The sequence below is a fragment of the Mobula hypostoma genome, chromosome 11 (genome assembly GCF_963921235.1).
Source record: "Mobula hypostoma chromosome 11, sMobHyp1.1, whole genome shotgun sequence".
NCBI classification, from domain to species: Eukaryota; Metazoa; Chordata; class Chondrichthyes; order Myliobatiformes; family Myliobatidae; genus Mobula; species Mobula hypostoma.
This window is the reverse complement of record NC_086107.1, coordinates 36,634,091-36,649,251: the sequence shown is the minus strand read 5'-3', so window position 1 is coordinate 36,649,251 and position 15,161 is coordinate 36,634,091. Positions and strand designations below refer to the sequence as shown.

At 37.6% G+C, this 15,161-nt stretch overlaps 1 protein-coding gene across 5 annotated transcripts in view; it reads left to right on the top strand.

Annotated features, from left to right (window-relative positions):
- Positions 1-15,161, top strand: part of LOC134353651 (serine/threonine-protein phosphatase 6 regulatory subunit 3-like) — a 150,954-nt gene that overhangs the window by 108,265 nt on the left and 27,528 nt on the right. For 3 of the 5 annotated variants that reach the window (XM_063061819.1, XM_063061820.1, XM_063061821.1), the window contains exons 15-18: positions 977-1,074; positions 12,410-12,464; positions 14,123-14,250; positions 14,441-14,568. In XM_063061819.1, coding sequence (XP_062917889.1) covers positions 977-1,074; positions 12,410-12,464; positions 14,123-14,250; positions 14,441-14,568 — 409 coding nt within the window. The remainder of the gene's footprint in view (positions 1-976; positions 1,075-12,409; positions 12,465-14,122; positions 14,251-14,440; positions 14,569-15,161) is intronic. The other 2 variants (XM_063061823.1, XM_063061824.1) reach the window with 1 other exon arrangement.

The window sequence follows — 15,161 nt, the reverse complement described above, 5'->3', positions numbered from 1 at the left end:
GACAGCAGTGAGAATCCAACCTGATTTATTTAATTTTGGATGTAATAGGTTTGCATTGCTAAGGGTCAAGTGGGTGGTACACACAGGGATGAGAGTCAGTAGAGCAGACTTTATACTCATTTCAGCTTCAGATTCATCTGGAACTGAAGCCAGAATCATCATTGCACAATCAAATGAAGGGAACTATTTGTTTCTGAACTACTATTTAGTGTGTGCTTCTGGAAAGTGAAAAAGATGAAAATATACCTAAATGTCAGTAGGGGGCCACTAGTGCTTGGATTGTTTACCAGCATTGATTTGTGTGAGACATTACCTTGAGAAATGGAAAGTGAGGAACATGTTTCTTTGTTTGAAAATTGATAGAAACATAGAAAACCTACAGCACAATACAGGCCCTTTGGACAATGCTGTGCCAAACGTGCACTTACTTTAGAAATTACCTAAGGTTACCCATAGCCCTCTATTTTTCTAAGCTCCATGTACCTATCCAGGAGCCTCTTAAAAGACAGTATTGTATCCGCCTCCACTATAGTCGCCAGCAGCCCATCCCACTCACCACTCTCTGCGTTTAAAAAAAAAACTTACCCCTAACATCCCCTCTGCACCTACTTCCAAGCACCTTAAAACTGTGTGCCCTCTCGTGTTAGCCATTTCAGCCCTGGGAAAAAGCCTCTGACTATCCACGCAATCAGTGCCTCTTGTCATCTTATATACCTCTATTAGGTCACCTCTTATCCGCCTCCGTCGCTCCAAGGAGAAAAGGCCAAGTTCGCTCAACCTGCTCTTGTAAGACATGCAATTTTAGCAATTTTTGATGTTACTTTATATTTCCTACATTTACAGCTATAGGGATTTTCTATAACTTACCTGTTTGCAACCTCCTGTTACTTAAATGTTTGGGTCCCCAATTAAGTGCATTTCTTTATGTGATTGAGTATCAAGATTATATCCCTATCATTGGTCCTGCGTTTGCCAGGCCTTTTCTGATTATCAGATGCAACAAATGACGTCCAATTTTATTGACCAGTTCGGCTTCAACGATGAGGAATTTGCTGATCAGGAAGACATGGTGAAGTAAGTATACTTTGCTTGATTCTGGTGTATGTAGCTTGATTTGGGTGATTAGCTATGAATCTTTCTAGTAGCATAAAATTCTTTTCAAATGAAAAATTGAGGTGAGATTGGGGTCTATTTATACTTTCCCTCTTCTATTGTCCATAAATTGATCCTCTATTTGGAATATTGGATTTCTACTACTTTAAACTGCTTTGGGATTTTGGGTGCTTGTCCTTTGGAATCTGTGTTCTCTTCTGACAAGCATGTATTGTAGAGCTGATTTATTTTAATCTGTGTATGAAAATTTCAGTTTTGGTTCTCAGCTAATTATTTGTTTAATAAAGTAACAGGATTACAGTACAGGGATGTCCAACATTTTGGATCTGCCAACTTGACACAAGAATCAAAACCAGTAACAAGGCTGCAATGATAATATACTAATGAGGCTGTGCACATAAAAATTCTGAGCCCCTACCGCCCCCCCCCCCACCAACTTAAGACCCATTTTGTTTTTATTTTCCTGGTTGCAAGAAGTAAACCTTCTTTCATGCTATAACACATTTCAGCAAAAGCTTGGAAACTTGAATTCTTCAGTACTGGCTTTTTATATAGCCAGGTCTGATGGATTATTTAAAAGCCCATGGGTTTTAAAAATAAATGTATTCCTTAACAGGTGGAATATCTGAAGCTGAAAGTAAAGCCATCTTTCACAAAAAAAAATTAGAATTAGAGGTGGCTTTGCAGGCTGCTAAAATTGCTCTGCATGTTGGATGTCCCTGTTGTGTGCTAAATGAAATCATTTTGATCAACATTATTGATTAAGAAAGTTTTAAGTTTGGTGTATGATTGTCCTGTAGTTGTGTTACAGTTACTTAAAATGGAAAATGTCCTCAGTGAACTTAATGGTTATTTAGCCATGGAGCTCTTTTTATTAATAATATCAATTTTGCATTCTCCATTCTGGGCTGTCAGTTTTATGCGCCACAGTAGCGTAGCAGTTAGTGCAACGTTATTACAGCTTGGGGCCTTGGAGTTCAGAGTTCAGTTCCAACATTCTCTGTAAGGAGTTTGTACATCCTTCCTGTGTGGGTTTCCACTGGGTTCTCCCAACTTCCTCCCACAGTCCAAATACGTACCAGTTTGTAGGTTAATTGGTTATTTATAATTTGTCATGTCATTGGGCTACAGTTAAGTAGATGGGCTACTGGGTGGGCTAGCTCATTGGGCCCAAAGAGCCTGTTCTGTGCTGTATCTCTAAATCAACAATCAATCGATCGTACCAATATCAACAGCACTTCTGTTAACCACTTTAGCGTTGTTTTTAATTGTGTTCAGGCTGAGTTCACTGCATTTTCAGACTGGTAATTTTGAAAGATTTTTTTTGAGTTAGCTTAGGAAATTATTGTAAAATTTTGGCTTGTTTTGCTTAAATTATTTTAGTATTTTGTTAAGATATCCTCATGAGGAAGCAGCTTCAGGTAGATCTAATATATGCAGATTACGGCTAATTCATGCTTTAATTAGTAGTTACTGATCCTTAGTTATTTCTCAAACTATCTCTGTTGTCTTTATCAAAAGCTGTATAACTAAGTAAATGGTGAAGATATAATTGTCCTCTTCCTACTGTTGGAAAAAGCCTGTTGGTATTTAAACAGTGCTCTTTCAAATTAAATATCAAAGCGTCATGTCTGCTGATGAACTATCCATAATTGAATTATCTGCTCTAGGTGGATGAGCAGAAAAGGTGAAAATTCAATTTTGTACTGATTTAATATTAGAATCATGGCCTTTGGTCAACTTACAAGGCACTTTCATTTTTCTGTTGTTGTGCAACTGTGTCATGTTTGCAGATTATAAATTCAGTATATTATTTTTATAGCAAATACATTTTTTAAGTTTGTGTTACTTTACATTAGGTTTGCATTTAATGGTTGTCCATCATGTATTAGGTATATACCAGTGCATTTCTCTTTCATTCCCTTGTTCTGTGATGGGAAGTCACAGCTGATGTTCATCATCTTCTTTTGCAGCATCTTGGTTTCAAACTGCCCTTTGGACAACAACTTCACTCCACTATTATACTTGCATTGATGTTAAACACGCGCTGATATTTCACTCCGCTTTGGTACTTTCCCACACCAAACACTGATCTCAGCCCAATAGGTTTTTTGCTACTCTTGAAGATGTTACATCAGTTGCGCAAAATTACTCATGGATGATTAGTTTCCTCCTTAGAATATTGGATCCTCTATATATTTGGAAAATATGAAGCTTGGGTTGAGTCATACTGAATGTATAAATGTATATTCATGGTGGGAGTTGGTGCAGTGGAAAGGAGTGATAAATAAGTTGGTGGTATTGCTTATCCTTTGCATAAATATGAGTTTGTTTTACTGAAAGCTGCTATTGAAGCAATCCCACTTCATATTAGTGGCATTAAAATTGTTCCCCATGGATTATCTTGGCACAGAAAGTTCTCCATCTCTCTGCTGGACAAAGATGACATATGTGGTCTGTTATAACTACTGCGAATTTCCTCCCCAACTGACTTTTAAGGAGAGCTTTCACTATTAAAAAGGGGGAAAATCAAATAATTCCATAATAAATTAATATCGATGATCACTGTTGTCAAAATGACAAGATGTATGTGATCACCAAAACCTGTCTTCACTAGGGCTCATGTATCATTTGCAAGAAGTAACCTTTCCTTGTGCTTATTGGTGAAAGAACCAGCTTAAATCATAACTCTTAGATAATCCAGAAATAGTTAACTCTTAATAACCATGGACATTGGTGTAGTCAATCTTACAAAATATTTCTTGTTATAAGAAATGGCTGTGCTGTTCCGTGCCGAATAGCTGTTTTGACCCAGCCTTGAGAAACATTGGGTTTGGTTTCAAACTACCGTTTGGATGACAACTTCACTTTTCTTGTTCCATCATAATTGCGCTGGTGGTAAATATTGTCGTCTTCGAAGTTGTTTATGGTATAGTCTTAGATATTACTGAGATTACTGCCTTTACTGGTGGGAGACTTTACTACATAGGCCATTTTGTATTTTGAATCTTGCTGAATTTTAATTGAATTTCTCAAACAATGGAAAGATAAGGATGATGCTTTAGCACACCTGAATTATGCACTGTTTTCTTAAAGCTCTTGTCTGACATGCTTCAAGCTTGCTGTTCCTGTTGTGTCAGATGTTTGCTGTTTCTGGGACAGATGGAAACTTCCTAATTCCCAGACTTGTTACGCATTTGGCTTTCACCTTTATTGTGGTTTCTTATACATTTCGCTCAGAAGATGCCTGAATGGCAGTGGATAATATTTGGAGGTAGTTTTATTTCCATTGCTGGATCTTGGTGATAGTGGAAGTACAGTCTGAGTTTGATATCTTCTCTGGAAAATTGAACCTTGTATCTGAAAGAAATCGTACATTTGAATCAGGAAGGTATATTTTCACTGGATAAAAACAAATGTATTCAGTGGCTGCAACTCTAAATCCTTGTGAAAAGATGTTTCCGCTGCTGGATAATGCGTTAACTGGTGAACTATTTCAACATGTACTGTTGATCCTTTCTATGATTCAGGCCTTTAAAGTATAATTTTCTTTTCCCACAGTCATACAGTGCTTCCTGTGAATGAAAGGGTACATCTTGCGTCTTCTGCCCTTGCAGAGGTTTAACGCAGCCCAAGTCAAACAATTAGCTAATTTGAGGTAAATTCCATATTGCACTTTACGTGGATTTGTTCTACGGTACTTTTTTCTGTCTGCAGAAAATGGAATATTGCCATATATTCATTTGCTTGAAAGCTAAAATATTTACAAATTCAAATATGAGTCATCATAATTAAGCAAAGAACCTGAAGGATGCTAAGGTGTCGTCATTCCATTAAACATAGTTTGGATGATTGTTTAAAACCTGTTTTGATATTTTACCACAAGTCTGCATCTAAAATTGCTTGGAGAATTATATTTTGGGAGGTTAGATCTCTACCCAACCACCTGATATTGTGGATACATACCATGGAGCCCAAAGATTTGATGGTTATCCATTTTCATTTGTTCATGCTGCAATTGTTTTTGGTGAATTTGATTAAACCATTGAAATAAAATAAAAACAGTATTTTTCATTGAATCTAACAGACTACACCCCAAACTTCAAAAATACCAAATCTTGTATTCTGCATAGATTTTATTTATTAGTAAAATAAGAGCTAAAAAAATCCATTTCAAAACTTCAGCTTCTCATAATTCATTTGGGGTAAATCAGCAGATGAGCATATATAAATTCTTCAAGGATACAGCTGATCAAAGTGTATAGTGTCACAGATGAATTATTGAACACTTTTGTTTTGAACCTGAAGCAGTCCTTGCTTCAAAACTTGGCTGGGTATCTTGATTTACCCTCTTCAGCAAAGAAACTCCATTTTTGAAATCTTGACTATCTTTGCTCTCCTTTCATACATCAGCTTTCAGATAAACTTTATTAACACGAGCACTGAAACAAAAATAACAATGAAATTAGCTGAATTTATTTCTATATTCATTCCAGGATACAGAAAAATAGTACACTATATAGAAATGCATATACCAATGAAGATTTTTACACTTTGCCTGCATCAACTGGAAACCTGAGTATTGCATATTTTTATGGATGCATTAGTGTCAGATATTATCAACAGCTTATAATAAATCTCCAGGAATTGTTTTTTCTAGAGCTAGTGCTTAGTCAAAGCACTCTTTTCCAAATCTCATCTGTATTTTGCCTCTTGTTCCACTAACCTATCCTTAGATCCCTCATCTAATCCAGTGTCAGTGCAATCTCTTTATGCATCTGCTCCTGGTTCTGATAAGTTGAATCTAAATTGTTGTTGACAAAATGACAAATTTGAACAGTAGAGGAAGGGAAAACAGCCCATTGTGTAAACCAACTTTAATAATACCAACTCAAGCGAAGACTACTTGCACTTGAAATGCATTAAGTATTACATAGGAAGGAAACAATACTAACAAGGCCTAAGTCAAGGTACCTGTGTATTAAATATTCTTACAATAGAGACAAGAAGGAGGCATTAAGCTAATCTTCCAAAAGCATACGGTATGTATCTTGCCAGTATGAAATGGGAGCAAAATTTGTTCACGTGCAGTTTTAATAGTGAAGAAGTAAAGGCTGAACAGATAATCTTAAGGGAACCGAAAATGTTGTCATCACTCGAACATCTTTGAAATAACAGCTGTGGAGAGAGCTACAGTGCCTATAAAAAGTATCCATCCCCCAAAGAAAAAGACACTATCATGTCAAAATGAAATTATTTCTCTACAAAGTGATCTAAATTAATTACAGCTATAAAACACAAAATAATTGATTGCATAAGTAATCACCCCCTTTATTATAACACACCAAATTATCACTGGTGCAGCAAATTGCTTTTAGAAGCCACATAATTAGTTAAATGGAGATCACCTCTGTGCAGTCAAGGTGTTTCAATTGCTTGTAGTAAAAATACACCCGTATCTGGAATGTCCAACTGCTGGTGAGTCAGTATACTGGGGGGGAAAAAAAACTACACCATGAAGACAAAAGAACACTCCAGGCAACTCTGCAAAAAGTTTATTGAAAAGTACAAAGAGATGGATACAAGAAAATTTCCAAGTGACTGAGTATCCCTTGGGGTACAGTTAAGAAGTGGAAAGAATATGGCACAACTGTAAATCTGCCTAGAGCAGGTTGTCCTCAGAAACTGAGTGACTGTGCAAGAAGGGGACTAGTGAGGGAGGCCACCAAGAGACCGATGACAATTCTGGTAGAGTTACAAGCTTCAGTGGCTGAGAGAGGAGAGACTGCGCATACAACTACTGTTGCCCAGGTGCTTCACCAGTTGCAGCTTTTTGGGAGAGTGGCAAAGAGAAAGCTGTTCAAAAAGGTTCTACGGTCTGGTTATATCAAAATTGAGCTTGCTGGCTATCAAATTAAACATGCACATCATCAAAAACATACTATCTCTACCATTAAGCATGGTGGTGGCTGCATCGTACAATGGGGATGCTTCACTGCAGCAGTCCCTGAAAGACTTGTGAAGGTAGAGGATAAAATTAATGCAGCAAAATACAGGGAAATCCTGGAGGAAAACCTGATGCAGTTTGCAAGAGAACTGCAACTTGGGAGAAGGTTTGTTTTCCAGCAAGACAATAGCTCCAAGCGCAAAGCCAAAGTTGCACAGGAATGGCTTAAAAACAACAAAATTAATGTCCTGGAGTGGCCAAGTCAGAGTCCAGACTTTAACCCAATTGAGATTTTGTGACTGGACTTGAAAAGGGCTGTTCACTCACTATTCCTATGCAATCTGACAGAGCTTGAGCAATTTTATGAAGAAGAAAGATGATGTCAAAGGTAAGTTTTTCCACACAGAGTGGTGGCTTCGTGGAATGCACTGCCAGCGAAGGTGGTAGAGGCGGATACAATAGGGTCTTGTAAGAGACTCTTAGGTAGGTACATGGAGCTTAGAAAAATAGAGGACTATGCAGTAGGGAAATTCTAGGCAGCTTCTAGAGTAAGTTAGATGTTCGGCAAAACATTGTGGACCGGCGGGCCTGTAATGTGCTGTAGATTCTCTGTGTTCTATGTTTCTATGTTCTAAGAATGGGGGGAAATTGCAGTGTCCAAATGTGCAAAGCTGACCGAGACCTATCTATACAGACGCGAAGCTGTAATTGCAGCCAAAGGTGCATCTAATAAATACTGACTTGAAGGGGATGAGTAATTACTTTGTGTTAATAAAAATAAATTTAGACTAATTTGTAGAAATTTGTTTTCACTTTGACAAGAGTCTCTTCTGTTGGTCAGTATCAAAAAAGCCAAATTAAATGCACTGTGATTCAATATTGTAAAACAATAAAACATGAGAATTCTCAGGGGGGGTGGTGGCAAATACTTTTTATAGGGACTGTAGATGTAGATTTATAGGGTCAAAGACTCTTGGGGTCTTAGGTCAAACAGAGATGCTGTTTCAAATGTAAGTATTTTCAGTTTTTTTGCTTTTATTTCCAATTTCCTGCATCTGACTGACCTTAATTTTCATCCCCTCCAGAAAATGATTTGATCATTTTATTGTCATGATGAAGGTAGCTTGCTTTTATTTTACTGGGGTGTCTATTTTAAATCACAACAAACTAGGTTTTCCAGGAATCTCATGGTTGAATGCATATGTGAAGAATTGAACATGATGTAAATGCCTCTGCAGTATTGCTTCTGGTTCAAGAGGAATGGAAAAGTTTGCTTCTAGCTCAATCCAGCTGTGTGCCCACTTTCTCTCACTGCATCCAAAATCAGATTGCTTGAGGTTTTATTTCCTGTAGCCTTCTTCCCTCCTCCATGCCTTCTCTGCTCCCACAATCTCACTCCTGTCAACCTAGATTTGTGGTCTTTGGAATCCTGAATCTGGCTGCCATCTATAAGGATCTTCAGTAAGTCAGTCCAGCTGCCAGGGAGTGAACGGTACTTATTAGACTGGTATCTGGATGGTTATTTAGAATGCAAACTAGTATCAGCATTCATTGGGTGGCCTGAAGGATTTAGAGCTGAAAACCTGTATTGTCTTTGCCATTGAGAGCAAAGCTGGGACTAGTCTTTTCATTGCAATACACTGGAGGAACTCAACATGTCAGGCACCATCTATTGAGAGAAATAAACAATCAACATTTCAGGCTGAGACCCTTCAGCTTGACTTGGGAGAAAAAAGGAGGACAGAAGCCAGAATAAAAAGGCAAGAGGTACGGAAGAACCATACGCTGGTGGATGACAGGTAAATTGAATTGAGGAGGAATTGTAGGAAGGTGGAAACGGGTGGGGGGGAGGGGGGAAGAAGGAAATGATATGAGAAGCTGCAAAGTGACTATTGGAAGAGTCAAAGGATTGCCCTTTTTCTTCAGTCCTGATGAATGGTCTTTGCCTGGAAAGTGGACTGTTCATTTTCCTCCATGCATGCTGCTGCTTGACTTGCTAATTCCTCGGGGTGTTGTGTGTTCTTCCAGATTTCTAGCGTCTGCCATCCCTTGTGTGTCTAGTCTTTTCACAGAATAGAGTTGGAGAAAATTGAAGTGATCAGTTAGATCCAAATTTATCTATTAGGTTATAGACTGTTATGATAGTGGAAGAGACCTTGTGCACTGGAGGAGAGGGCAAGGAAAGAAATATTGGTATAACTTGATCGAAAAGTGGTTAGATTTGACAAAAGGGTAAAGGGGATGGAAGGTGAGGGTCTTTTTTTTTCATTATTAAGGGAGATGCTCCAGATTTAATCTATTGTGTGGAAACTGATTTGTACATATCACAATAGACTTTGGCTGTTCAGGTATGTGGATTTGGACAAGCTATGTCATAGTAGTATGTTTTTGACCAATTTTGCCAAGAGTACATTTGCAATTTGATTCTATCACATTACTTCAAACAAAATTGACTGCTTATATATCAGCCATTTGTGTTCTAGGATTGTGTCGTGAATCTGATGGAGTTGTTACATTTTGATGTTTTTATTATTCTACATTCATGTTGTTTTGACAATACACTGAACGTAGACTCCAACTTCCTACATAAATTCCAGATTTATACTCAATTGTCAGACTCCTTCAAGAGGAACTCCGATAGAATCAATGATTCTATAGAGCACAGAAATAGACCTTCAGCCCAACTGGTTCATGACAATCCAGATTGCTCTTCCAACTAGTCTCATTTGGCCTATAACCTTCTAAAACTTTCCCATCCATGTACCTGTCTACATGTCTTTTAAAAGAAATTGCCCCTCAAGTGCCTATTAAATCTTTCCCCTTTCACCGTAAACCTATGCTCCTCTAGTTTTTGATTCGACAAACACTGGGAATAGTATTGATTTCATTCTTCCTGTTTATGTCCCTCATAATTATGTATGCCTCTATAAGAAAATACTCTCGTCCTTTGTTCTAAGAAATAAAGTCTCAGCTGCCCAACCTTTCCCTATGACTTACTCTTTCAGGTCTTGACAGCAATGTTGTAAATCTTTTCTGCATCCTTTCCTATAGCAGGGTGACCAAAACTGAACACAATATTTCAAGCATGACCTTAACAATGTCCTGTACAACTGCACCATGACATCCCAATGTCTAAACTCTGCCCTGATTTGTGAAGGCCAGCACGTCAAGAGACACCTTCGCCATACTGCCAACCTGTGAATCCACTTTCAGATAATGAATCTTATGCAATTTCCGCTTCCTATGGGGGAAGAATAGTTTGCTAACTGATATCTAACATCATCCAAGAAATGAATTTCAACTCATTGAACCTCCACAGTAGCAAGTTCTTTCTTTTATTCTAAGGAAAGTCATTCCTTTTAGGACCAAAAGGATTATGATAGGAAAACTACTTCATTAACAAGAATCAGAAACCATTTAAACAGTGGGTGGGGCGAAGGGGGAATGCTCTCTCTAGGATCAGCTGCAAATCCTTTCTCTGCTCACTAATCAGCTGTATTAGTTTCAGATCACTTGATGCATTTCTTCCAGGTCTTTTTGTGAATAGTGTGGCTGTTGATGGGGATGAACTTGTAAAGGTAGGGTTTTCAGCAAGTCAGGCAGCACCTATGGAGGGCAATAAACATTTGTCATTTTGGGCTGAGATCCTTCACAGTCCTGATGAAGAGTCTTGGCCTGAAACATCGACTGTTTATTCCCCTCTGTAGATGCTCCCTGACTTGCTAAGATCCTTAAACATTTTTTGTGTGTTACATCTGTAGAATTTCCTGTATTTAGGGTATCATCTTTAATGATGGATCATTTTCACAACAGAAACGTTTATTTAAATAATGTGAATAAATGAAGTCTTTTCCACTCCTGTAAAATCATTTATTGCGGCTTTCTTGTTTTGGTATCAACTTTTGTTTGCAATCACAGCTTGATCTTCATTAGAGTTCATCAGTCAATGTAACCCCTCACCTAGAGTTAATGGAAAAATATTTTAGAAATGCATGTTTTATTGCATGGGTTGCATATTTGACTCTAAAGATACTATTACATTTACATTTGGATTGAACTATATTTACTATTGACTGAGAATTTCATGTTAGAAATGTATACATCTAGAGAGTTTTGATTAATGATTAGACATTAGTACTAATCAAATGCTAATATCCCTATTGAGGAATGCTTTGCCAGGTGAACTATAAAATATCTTGTATGCTGGCAAGTTGATAATGGGAATGAACAAGCAGCAATTTTACTCTTTTGTTTCAGCCTATGTGGTAACTAGGCCACTTCAATGATAGCAACATTTAAAACACATAAACAGGCAGGAGGTGAAGGGATAAAGATCTCATGCAGGCAGATGGGATTAGTTTAAATTGGCATCATGGTCAGCACTGACATGGGTCTTAGGGCCTGTTGCTTGTGTGGAGCAGTTCTTTTATAAACAATATAAATTCTCATGAGCCTTTGAGATGCGTCAAAAATTCACACGAGCTATTTCTTTGCTGCTTTTAACACAAACTTCAGGCATGTGGGATATTGGTTCCTTTAAACTGCCTTTCTTCTTTGAATGCAACCTATCCTTTGAATGAGTTGTTGACATTCTACACCACCATTTTTGACTGGGAGTATTACCATCTTCAGTTTGTTGTTGCATGTTATCTTCAGTTCTCATCATCTTCATTTTGGATATGACTACAGATGTTTAACAATATTAGGCATTATTTACATGGAAGTATAACGTAAGAATTAATTGGACAATAGATTTCTTCTGAAAAGAACTTGCTTTTGGTCTGTTAGCAGGCCTTGAGAACAGCCTCTGAAAAGGACTTGGATTTACTATGCTGTCTAACGTATGCTTTGAGAATGGAAAAGAGGGAATGCCTACAAATCATATAATCTTGGTCCAACTTTGTACTTATGACATTCTGACTTGTGGACAGTAAGCCTATCCTACTTTATCATATTTTTAGGCAAGCTATATCTGCTTACAGATGGTAGGTAATTTGACCCATTGATTTATGAAAATAGCAGTTACATCATTTTTCTAAGCTCTTGGTGTGCTGGCTGAGATTTGGTATGTGCTGGTAAGTAATTTACTTGATTTTTTTTCTCTCTGCTTAATACATAAAGCAAGCAGTAGTGAAGTATTGCTGTATAACATGTGGAGTTAACAGGAAAAGAATTTTGTTTTCCTTAAAATAATTCATACACTTAGAAGATTTATGTTTGAGGGTTCTCCATATTGATTCTTATAATCAGAATGCATTATTTATATTCTCTATAAAATTAGCTCACATTGTTTAAAGTCATTTTTACTACCATTTTGTAATCCTAGCCAACATTTTGAATCATTTGCAGTGTCCCCTTTGAGCGAATTGGTGATATCAACTTTTCATTGAATACAAATGATAGTGTAAGTATTATGTTTTTGTCCAGTGGGGAGCAGGGTGAGGTCTGTTAAGAATGGTCATTTAATTATAAAATGGGTTAAATAAAGTTAAATGCATCAATTTCTTTAAAAAGTGTGGCCCAGAATTTTATCAAATACAAACAAACCAGGAAGGGCCTAATTTTACTTGCTAAAATCATTCATGTCAGTTGACAATGGGAATGATGTAATTGACTCTACCTATATAGATGCACCAAATAGAGATATAAAATGTAACTGAAATAATTTAACTGAACTTTGCTGTATAATTCTCTAGACTCAAGTTGCAACAGACATTCTGCATTGTCATTTCCTAAATTGATCTAATTCAGTGTTGTGTTTAGCATCTAGGTCCGGCTGAGTTCAAAATAAAAGTAAAATGTTTCCTTTGAGTGAGACCAGCTTGGTTTCTGTTTCTTTTATGGTTAGTTTGATACACTGTTGTTGACTTGGAGCATAATGAAAATCCACCTGGAGAAAAATTAACATGAAAGCAGTTTCTCCTATGCTGGGGTAATGGGTGAGAGAGGCCTTGGGAAGTGGGAGATGGTGCACTGACAGGAATTTCTTAATAATTTACATGTGAGTGTCAGTGTGTCTTGAGGTGATGGCTGGATTCTGGTACAGGGGAGTGTAAGTGAGTTCTAGTAAAGATGTCTGGAATAAATTGGACACCATGGTAGTGTAGAGGTTAGAGCAACACTATTAGAACTCGAGGAGTTCTAGAGTTCAAAGTTCACTTCCAGCACCGTTCTGTAAGGAGTCTCTGTACATCTTCACCATGGAAAGCATGGGTTTGTCCGGCATGCTCTGCTTTCCTCACACAGTCCAAAGATGGACTGGGCAGGTCAATTGGCTATTGTAGATTGTCCTGTGCTGAGGTTAAGATTAGACGGGGTTGTGAGTTTGCAACCAGGAGGGTCTACTCTGTTCTCTATTGCTGAATAACTAAACAAACTAAGTTACATGTGTGGGTGAAGAAGCTGCCAGTAAGAGCCTGCACTTCACCCCCACTTATCCAAGGTGGACCATGATCACAGGGTGAATTGGATTCGTTTTGGAATATCTCTAGAGGCTGGAGAAGACTAGAAATCTATCTTGATGCAGTTCATTCAAGAGCAATTCCCAGACCATCACAGTGATGGTTGCCTTTAGTCTTCTTGTTGTGGTCTTTGGCAAGCAGGTGCATCAGAACCACTTCTTTGGTGGAGGAAGGCTGAATGCAGGCAACAGGAGTGTATAATTAGTATGGTGCCACAGCTGCAAGCATGATTGGGGAATTGCAAAGTAGAACATTAATCCCGAGATTTCTTTGTGCAGTAAACCTAAATTTTGTGCGTTTATTCAGTACTTGTAACAATTGCCCATTCTTACTGTTCTTTCTTGAAGTTGAAGTACACTGAGGTCTTTATTGTTAGAAATGATGTGTTCTGATGAAATATGGTTCCTGGCCCCACCAATCCTGTTTAATCAGCTCATTGTGATACATTAATTTCTCTGCTAATTTGTATGGAAATTTCTATTTTGCATTATTAGTCCTCAAGTACTTTCAGAGTACTAATTTATTACTTTCAGAGTCTTTTGCTAAAATTTGACTTGTTTTATTTTTTGAGATGTTTTGACTTTTGACTATTTTGCTGTAGGCTAATGCACTATTTGAGGCATGCTGTAAAGAAAGAATACAACAATTTGATGACAGTGAGTCTGATGAAGAAGATATTTGGGGTGAAAAGGACCTAACCTTTGCACAAGATGCAAAAAATCGGCACAGGTGCGTTGCCTGGCAGAATGCAGCAATAAACTGTTGTTCTGTTAATTCCAAGACATCCGTATTCACTTCTTGCTTTCCATACACGCTCCCTTACCTTACCCTTCTGCTTCTTTCACTGAGCTGCTTCAGCTAATAGGAAGAGATTAATTTTGCCAAGTAATTTTAAAATTGATTTTTGTATTACATGCAGAAGCTCAGGTAGCACAGACAGTGAAGAAAGCACAGATTCAGAAGATGAGGATGGTGATAAACGGAATAATACCTTTGAGCCCAGTGGTTCCAATCCAGATGATAGGATGGAAATAGATGCAAATGATGGCAAGTAGTGAATGCGTACATTTTCTTTTATTTTGATGATTCTGATGTATATCAACTGAAAATTGTTCATGATTTAGTGCTTAATTTAAGAAGTGGGATTTCTCTGCATGTCTCATCTCGCTATCTAGCTTCAAATGATGAATTGACCGTGCTATGGAATAATGGTTTCCGGTGAGGATTTGTTGAATGTGACTCTTCTCAGTTATCATTTTCAGCCATGTGGTATCATGAAATTACGTAGCATGATAACAGGTGCCTCAGCCCATCTCATTCATGTTGACCAAGGTGCCTATATGAATTTAATAAGTTTGCCTACATTTGGCCCATATCTCTTTCAACCTTGCCTATTTGTATACCTGTCCAAATGTCTTCTAAATGATGAAATTGTATCTCTCTACCACTTCAAGCAGTTCATTCATATACCCATGATTTTTAAAAGAAAAACTTGCCTTTTAATTACCCTTTAATATTTCCTTTCTTGCTTTAAACCTATGCCCTCTAGCTTTAGGCCATAAGACATAGGAGCAGAATTTGGCCACTTGGCCCACTTTATCTCCTCCACCATTCTAGCATGGCTGATTTATTATTCCTGT